At 35.0% G+C, this 9,671-nt stretch overlaps 1 protein-coding gene across 6 annotated transcripts in view; it reads left to right on the top strand.

The window, feature by feature from the left end:
• The window catches only part of MCPH1 (microcephalin 1), a 330,808-nt gene that overhangs the window by 41,403 nt on the left and 279,734 nt on the right, over positions 1-9,671 (top strand). For 4 of the 6 annotated variants that reach the window (XM_027840314.1, XM_027840313.1, XM_027840315.1 and 1 more), the window contains 2 exons: positions 4,986-5,066; positions 8,473-9,669. In XM_027840314.1, the coding sequence (XP_027696115.1) occupies positions 4,986-5,066; positions 8,473-9,669 (1,278 nt within the window). The remainder of the gene's footprint in view (positions 1-4,985; positions 5,067-8,472; positions 9,670-9,671) is intronic. The other 2 variants (XM_027840317.1, XM_027840318.1) reach the window with 2 other exon arrangements.

Genomic DNA, 9,671 nt, shown 5'->3' with positions numbered 1-9,671 from the left:
CTCTCTCTCTCTCTCTCTGTCTCTCTCTCTCTCTCTCTCTCTCTCTCACACACACACACACACACACACACACACACACACACTATCTCTTTGTTTCTCTATGTCTCTCTTTAACTCAGTATGACCAGTCACCCTATATATTCAATCAGTTGCCAATTTTTTTCATTTCTGCCTCTCTCTTATCTTTATGCTCTTGTACTACACACCCAGCCATTACTCCAATTCAAACTCTCATCCCTTCTGGCCTGGACCATTGCCATAACTTCCTAATTAGTCTCCCTGCCTCAAGTCTCTTCCCACTTCTGTTGATCTTCCATATAGCTGACAAAATGATTTTCCTGAAGTCCAGGTCTGATCATTTTTATATCTGTGTCTCTCCAACTCCCCACCCCCCAGTAATTTCCACTGGCTCCATATCACCTTTAGAATCAAATATAAATTCCTTTGCTTGACATTAAAAGCTCTTCGTAGCCTGCACCCTCCCTATTTTTCTGGTCCCATTATACTCCTTCATGCATACAATATTACAGCCATATAAATCTATTTATCGCTCTTAACCCATGGTGTGCTCTATTTTCCATATCTGTGCCTTTGTACTGACTGTACCCCATGCCCAGAATACTCTTCTTCCTCCACCACTGTCTTTACCTCTTAGAATCCTTGATTTCCTTCAAAGCTCAGTTCAGAGTTCAAGCACTACCTCTTTCAAGAAGCCTTTCCCACCCTTCCAGTCACCAGCACCTTCTCCTCTAATCTTAGTTGGTATCTATTTTTCATGTATCTTTTAATAAAGTTATTTGTGCTTATTGTCTTCCCATTACAGTATAAGCTTTTTTAAAAATATATTTATCTTATTCTGAACTTAATAAATAAACCAAGCATTTCTATAACATAGTAGAATAGGAAAAAAAAAAAGATGATTATTCATGAAACTGCAAACCTGTTAGTACAACTTGCTGTTCCTTTTAAATATGTAATAAAGCTATTGTGTAACTTGCTTTTTTTTTCCTTTTTCTTCCTTCTCCTCCCTCCTCCCGCTCATCACTGCCATTTTTAGACGCGAGTGTGTGTGTGTATGTGTGTGTGTGTGTGTGTGTGTGTGTGTGTGTGCGCGCGTGCACATAAAACCATTCTATACATACTTCTGTTTATTATTTCTTTCTCTGGATGCAGATAGCATCTTCATATCTCCTATATGGTTAATTTGGGTATTTATAATAGTCAAAATGACTTAGTCACTCAGAGTTGTTCTTAAGACATTTTTGTTCCTGTATACAGTGTTCTCTTGGTTCTACACCTTTCTTATAGCACAGTAGTATTCCATCACAGTCATATACCACAACTTGTTCAGCCAATATCAGCTTCTTGAGGGCAGGGACTCTTAGATTTTTTTATCTTTATTTTTGTATTCCCAGTGTTAGCGTTGATGCCTAACAGTGAATGAAAGGATTTTTAGATTTGTATGGCTATCTGAGCCTTTAATGTGACATGCTGGTGGACCTATTACAGGTACTCTGGCAGACCAGTGAACTGTCATCTAGCAGGTACGGGGAGTATTTAGTGTTTGACTAAAAATGGGAAGGAGAAGTCACTTATCTCTTAACTTCTAGCCTGTGCAGGGTGGAAGAAAGATGCTGTGCTGCTTTTGTGTCATAAGAACAAATCTGATTTAATGGAGTTAGCCTGCAGGGTGGTATTGTCAACTTTTTAGGTAGCACTCCATCTGCTGTGCTGTGTAATAGAATTTAGCATTAAAGGAGACTTTTGAGTTCATTTAATCTAACCTTGTTTTATGACTGAAGAAACTGAATTCCAAAGACGTTAAGTTTCCTAAAGTGAAATATAAATGTTAATAATGCTATTACTAGAGACAATGTGGCATCATGGAAAGAGGTTTTTATATGGTTTTCTGTGTTGAATCCAGGCATGAGCATGGGTCATTCACTTAACTTCTCTAAGGCTGAGCTTCCTCCTCTGTCAAATGAAAATAATAATGCTTGCACAGGGTTGTTGTGGGAATGGTGCTTTTTTGTTTTGAAAGTACTGTAGAACTAAGAGTCTTCAGTCTTGTTGTCTAAAGTCAGATGTAAGCTCTTTTAGGGCAAGTATTGATTGATTTTTTTTTTTTTATCTTTGCATCCCTAGTCTAAGCATAATGCCTGGCATAGGAGATACTTTAATAAATACTAGTTGATTGATTGAAGATCCTGTAATTAGTGAATGTATCACTAGGGCTAGAAAACAGATTGTTCCAATTAGATTGCTCTACAAGAGAGGTTACTTTTTTTAAAAAATTGTAGTGAGTTGATGTTTCATGAAGATGGTGCCGGGTTTTTTTTTATTTGTTTTGTTTTGTTTTTTTGTTTTTTATTTGAGGACTATTATTGCTCATTGGACAGAATATTAGAAGTTGGAGGTAGGAAGACCTGAATGTGAAGTCACACATTGAGCTGTAGTTGTGATTTAGACAGGATACTTAACTTGTTTCATTTTCTTTATCTGTAATATTCTTAGGATTGTTAAGCTTAAAGGAAATAGCTATTTAAAATGCTTTGCAAACTTTAATGTCTTATGCAAAAGTCAGTTATTAATTAATCAATAAATATTAAGTGCCTGTGATGTGCTAGCTATTGTGCTGAGCTCTAGGTATATAAAAAAGACAGTCCTTGCCCTTAGGGTGCTCATAGTCTAATGGAGACAATAAACAAATACATATAAACTATATGTAGGAAAAATAGAATTAAAAGAGGGAAGGCACTAGAATTAAGAACTGGGAAAGTCTTCCTGTAGAAGATGAAATTTTAGTAGGGACTTTGAAGAAAGCCAGGGAAACTTATAGGTAGGGATGAGAAGTGATGGAGGACAACTAGGAAAATGTCAGGAGCTTAGAGATGAAATGTCTTTATTTTGGCGGGGGGGTACAGGAAGGAGGCCAGTGTTACTGAATTGAAGAGTATGAGGCAGAGAGTAAACTATAAGAGGAATGGAAAAGTAGGTGGTGGGGGTTAGGTTATGACAATTTTGAATGTTAAAGATAGTATTTTGTATTTGATCCTGGAATGACATGATTGGACCTGTGCTTTAGAGGAAAACACTGGCAGCTGAATGAGTGGCTGATATACTGGTGTGGGAGAAATTTGAAATAGGCAGACCCACCAGCAGGCTATTGCAGTCGAGCAAGTGTGAAGTCATGTGGGTCTGCACCAGGATCACGGCACTATCAAAGAGAAGAGGATGCGTTTGAGAGATGCTGGAAAGGTGAAATTGATAGGCCTTGGCAATAGATTGGATGTGGGGGATGAAATATAGGGAAGAGTTGACCCTGAAGGACTGGGAGGATTGTGTAGCTCTTAATTAATAGGGAAGATAGTGGGAGGGAGAAGGGAAGAGGGCCCAGGACAGAACCCTATGGACACCTACAGATAGAAATGACCTGGATGAGGATCCAGCAAAGAAGACTGAGGAGGAGTGAAGATAGAAGGAGAACCAAGAGAGTGGTGTCCAAAAATCTAGAGAAGAAAGTGTCAAAAAGAAGAAGCAGATCAGTGGTGTCTAAGGCAGCAGGGAGGTCATGAAGGATAAGGATTGAGAAAAGTCTGTTGGATTTGACAGTTAAGAAATCATTATTTTCCTTCTGCAGGTATACTTCACTTAGTGCAATAGATTTTGCACCTGGCTTATAAAAATGGTATCATATTTTCCCTTTGAATAATACACAATCGTAGATATTTTAATTCCAATTATTTTCAATTGATAGTACTTTCGTATGTTTCCTATCTCTATTCCATGTCCCCAGGTAGTTAATAATTTAAAGATGATGTATAAGGGAAATGCTATTTCTAGAAATCAGCAATGAATCCTTTTGTGCCATAGTCACACATGTAGTTTCATAAGTTAGGATTTTCTTTTAATATATGAAGTCCTTTGTGTAGGAAGATTCTCTGAAAGAGAAGCTCTGATTAGTATGAAATATGTCATAGGTGAGAGAAAGTCTTTAAGTAGCAATCAGGGTTGAAGATATTAACAAAAATTCACATCTGTGGATTTGTCTACAACACTGGCTTCTTTTAGTATGGTTCTATGAAAAGAACTAGATTAGGAAAAGAGAAGACCTGGGTTCAAAATTCCAGCCTTGCTATTTGCCTGTCTGTGACTTTGAGGAATTGACTTAACCTCTCAGGGCTTTGGTTTCTTCGTTTGTAAATTGAGGGAGTTGAATAAAATGACTCCAAGGTTGCTTCCAACACTGTCTAGGTGATCCTATGAACTTTTCTCTAATCTCTCATCCTATGACTAGTATGAGGTATTGCAAATTAGAATATTTGAAACTAGGATCCTAAGTTTTCCTGTCTTGTACCTTATTATTTTTCATATTGTCTTTTAGTGAGTAAAATCATCTTTGATATGCCCTCATTTTACTTTCCTTCTCCCTTTGAAGACATATATAATTGCATTTTGGTTAGTGCAGTAATGTCCTTTTTGGTTCCTGACTTTAGTATTTTAAGAGAGAACCACTATTAGTGCCAGCCCATGGATGTAATAAGGCAAATCAAATTAACATATTGTTTTGAATGGGTTTAATTTATTTGTTTGAGATCCTGCCTGCAGATGGGAAGGATAACTTTTTAAGGTCCCTTCCAACTCTTAAGATTCTATGATTTTATGCTTTATTGAAGTATAAATAATTTTTTATGGTCACAGAAATATTTAGTGCTGAGTTGCCTGGAATACATTTGGGTAGGATGTTAGTATTTTGTACTTGTGGTAAATTTGGTATTTGAAATACAAGGAATAAATTGATGTGGGTAAGAGTACATATGACTTACAGAAAAATATCCAATGTATAAATACAATGAAATGCCTATAGTAGTTCATTAGAACTAATTAATGTAAGAAAATTTGGTGTTGAATATAAAGTTAGTAGACAAAGTGGTATGTTTGAATAGAATTTGTTGTACTTAAAAAATCTTTATCTTTTTTTTTAGTTTCTCAAATGCTTGCTCTTAATTCGGACCCATCTTCATCTGGAACATGTTTGAATACATCACTTAACACTTCACAATCAGGTAAACAATTATTTTAAAACTAGTTTTTCTTTTAATTGCCTGTTACCAGAAAGTTTAAGTTCAGATCATCTTTGAATTAGTTGTTTATGTGTATGACCAACTCAGCTAATTATTGAGCAAGATAAAAATGTCAAAAATTGTTATTTCCCCTTTTAAAGGATGTAATGTAAGAATCCTAATGAAACTAGGTCATGAGAAACCATTTGAGGTAAACCTTCCTTTTTCATTCTTGTTTTTTTTTTCCCCCCAGGAGTTTGCTTTCTGGCACCATATCAATTTTTTTCTTCCTGTGGTCTTGTATAAACTATTTTGTGTACAGTTTAAACAGTGTGATCCTGAGAACCATAGAAGACCTAAGGAAAAATTGTTTTGAATAATATTTTGCATAGGACCAACAAACAAAGATCTTCAGTGAATCTGGGAGATAGAGAAACTTATTAACTAGAATATGTGGATTAGTGACAAGGCAGTGGAAATAAGATGACCGATTAAGATTTTTCTTGATTTTTTTTTCCCTCCATGGAAGTGCACTGGATGATTAGATCTCATATTTAGAGGTTTTTCACTAGTCGTGATAGACTTTTAAGCAATCTCAACAGGACAGTATCTATTGCTCTGCACACAGCAGTGCTCAGTAAGTGTGATTTACTCAATGCCTCTCAGAATGCTAAGGTTATGTAGTAAATGAAAATTTTTAGAATTCCTTATCATTAAAGTCAATCCAGTGACAAACTGCAAGGTCAAAATTCTTACAAAGAAATAAATTTTTTTTTCTTTCAAGTTAAAAACAAAATAAATACATCCTGTCAATCTGAGATTGTACGGAATAAAGATGTAAGCATATTCTGTTCTCTCTGCCTGAACCTAATACCAAGAGAGTCCTAGATTTTAGTTGCTATGCTTTCACTTTTAATATGTGGGTTATAACCTAGACTTAGTAGTTTTATGAAGAGTGAAGAATTGTTCAGCAGGTCAAATTAAAAATAGAGAATTACTTTAATAGAAAAGAATTACTTTATGTAGCTTATCTCCTCTAGGATATTTAATTGATTTGAAAAGAGTTTGTATTAAGACCTTTTCCAGCTCTCAGTCTGTAATCCTATGATCTTCTTCTTAAAATGCAGTACTAGTCATCTTAGCCTATTAAGCATGAAGGAGTACCTTGTATCCAACTTCAGACAAGACAGTAGAATATCACACCTGGCTTGTGCTCTCAAAACACTTGCAAAAAAAAATGTAATTGGAAACAAAACTAATTCAAAGAAAACAGAGGACAGTTAATCTGAAATTGGGTAACACTGAGTCTGAGCATAATAGGAATATAAGATAGGGAGATAATGGTATGGCCTGCAGTAGTCAGGGAAGGCTTCCTGAATGAGATGACAGAACTTGAACTAGTCCTTGAGCAATAGGTAGTTTGGTTAGGCAGAAATGAATATTGTGACTCCAAGTCAGGAGAACAACATAAGAAAAGACAAGGAATTTGGGATAATGGTACCTGACATTTATGTAATTTTCTAAGGTTTACAGTTAACTTTACTGATGTTATGACATTTGATTATCCCAACTGCATGAGGTAAGTGCTACCAGCATTATTTTTCTATTTTACGAGTAAGGAAGTTGACAGAGAGATTATGACATGCCCATAGTCACATAGTTAAAACGTAAGTGTCGGAGGTGGTGTTTGAACCCAGGTACCTCTTGACTCCAAATCCAGCATATAATGTCTGAGGGAGGATGGAGAGACTTGCCTGATTGAAGTGGAGGGAGTTAAGATAAGGTAGGGACTTATATTTTAAAAGGTCTTGAAAACCAGACAGGGAAATTTAACTTATTTTGTTAAGTTTATTTACTTAATTTTAGTTTTCAACATTCACTTTTATAAGATTTTGAGTTCTAAATTTTCCTGCCTCCCCAAAACTGCATACAATCTGCAGGATATACATGTACAACCAGATTAAACTGTTTCCACATTAGTCAAAATTTAACTTATTTTAATATGGAACAGGGAACACTTATATTATTGAATAGGTAGTGACATGGCTAGAGATGTGTTTTAGGATTAGACTGACATCAGTGTATAATACTGTATGTAAATAATATCATGTTTTCAGGTTACAAAGTTTTTCTTACAAAAAATCCTCTAAGTGTAGATAATATGAGTAGTACCCCTGATTTACTGATGCCCTTAAAGGAGTGAAGTGACTTGGCCAAAGTCACATACCTAGTAAATGTCAGCGCTTATAGGTGATCATTGTGTTTAGTTAAGACTTTCAAAATTGTTCATTTTTACATTGCTATTATTGTACAACTTTTATTGTTTATTATTTATTATTTATTGTTTATTATTGTTTATTATTTATTGTATAACTGTTCTCCTAGTTCAGCTCACTTCATTCCATATCAGTTCATGCAAATCTTACCAGTTTTGTCTGAAACTGCCCCTTTCATAATTTCTTATACCACAATATTATTCCGTTACATTCATTTACCATAATGTATTCCACTGTTCCCCATTGGTGGCTACCCTCTTAGTTTTCAGTGTTTTGATGCTTCAGAAAGTTGCTGTAGATTTGTATGTATAGTTCCTTTTCTCATTTCTTTATTCTCTTTGGAGTATAGAGCTAATAATAATGATATAGCTGAGTCAAAAGACATGTACAGCTTATTGACCTATTTTGGTATATGGTATGAGGTGTTGGTCTAAACCTAATGTCTGCAGATCACTGTCTAAAGAGTGAGGCCATACCCTAGATGCTGTTTTCTTTGAGTTTACTAAAGTTTTCTTGAGTTTACTAAACACTAAGTAACTAGGTTGTTTTGCTTTGCTAGGGGGTGTACCTAATCGTTTCCACTGGTCAACCTCTTTATTTTTTAACCAGTACCAAATTGTTTTGATGGTTGCTTCCTTCTAGTATGGTTTTAGATCTAGTACTACTGGGCCCCCTTTCTTCTCAAATTTTTTTTACATTATTTCCCTTGAGATTCTTGACCTTTTGTTACTCCATGTGAATTTCATTATTATTTTGTCTAGTTCTGCAGTGTAATTCTTTGGTAATTTGATCAGTATGGCATTGAATAAATAAATTAATTTAGGTAGTATTATAATTTTCAAAGTGGCTCATAGTCTATTCATCAGCAGTTAATATTTGTCTAATTAGGTTTATCTTTATTTTTGTAAGCAGTGTTTTATAGTTATATTTGCATAGCTGCTGGGTATGTATTGGTAAGTAGATTCCAAAGTATTTTATACTTTCTAGTTATTTTAAATAAAATTTTTGTCTTCCTAGTGGGCTTCGTTGGTCATATGAGCAGCCATGCCTTAAAACTGATTAAAATTTTTCTTTAAGTCATTGCACTGTTTTTTTTTTCATTAATGTTTGAATGCTTTATCAATATCTTACAGATGAATCCATTTCTGATGTTTTAAATACATCCTTTGATGATATTTGGAGAAACTGTGAACGCAGGAAACGTAAGATGAAGTCAGATAAATGCGTTCGTAAAGCTAAAACTAATGCTTGTCTTTCTTCACCTGTAACAAAAACTGCATCTAATACTCTCTTTGGTACAGTAACACCTCAGAGATCTAAGAGTACCCTTCCTACTGAAAAAAGGAATTTCCAAAGCACTTTGATGACTGAAATGCTCACTCCTGAAAAAACACAATTTGAAGGAATATCTAAGGAAATATTTAGTGACCAGGATTATCTATCCCCTTCTTTAGCCGTAGGAAAAAACCACTCTGTAAGAAGTCCAGGTCCTACAAGTTCTTCAGAAAAACAATTGAGAAGTTTAATGCATTTAAATTTTCCTTCAAAACAAAAACCAAGGAAGAAGAAGTCAAAAATGAGATTTACCAGTCCGAAATTGCATCTAGGTAAGACTGAAAACTTTTTAGAGTTGATGATGAGTCCTGTAAATATATCCCCAGCCTGCAAAGAAGCAGCATATGATGATTATTTTTCACCCACTAATCTGAAAGAAGGGAATTCAAGGAATTGTACTTTTGAAGTTAAGCAGATATTAGAAAGCCCTTCACATTTAAACCACCAAAGAAGTGTTTACAGGAGTAAAAGTCAAAGCATATTAGAAAACATTGACTATTCCAGCTTTAGCAGAAAAATGAAACTGATTCTAACAAGTGATAATTTAGTGGAAGAAAATAACTGCAGGCTCAAAAAACTTCACAATTGTGAAAGAAATGTAAACTTGAATTGCAATCCATATAGTGAAATATCTGATGCAAAAGAAACCATAGGATGTTGTAGTGAAACTGATTCTCAGGAAAGAGGAAGAAACATAGCCATAGGTGGAAATAACTCTCTTCGTACTATTGATGAATCGGTTCATGAGAGTGCCTGTTTGGGAAGAGAACCTTGTGATGCTTTAATTGCTTTGGAAGGAAGTGCTAAAGAAGTCCTCATCAATAAGAAAGAATTGACTATTCCCATGACCATACAAAAGAGAGAAAACATTAACTCTGAAATGCTGAACTCTTGTGAAAATGAAAAACAAGAAGATCATAACTTCATTTTCAAAAGTGATGCTGCTCAGGAGAAATCAGTGAAAGAAATGGAAAATCCCTTCAGATGTATTCAAAGT

The sequence above is a fragment of the Vombatus ursinus genome, unplaced genomic scaffold (assembly GCF_900497805.2).
Source record: "Vombatus ursinus unplaced genomic scaffold, bare-nosed wombat genome assembly UNPS02014841.1, whole genome shotgun sequence".
NCBI lineage: Eukaryota > Metazoa > Chordata > Mammalia > Diprotodontia > Vombatidae > Vombatus > Vombatus ursinus.
The sequence above is the reverse complement of the archived record's forward strand: the minus strand, read 5'-3'. Positions and strand labels throughout refer to the sequence as shown.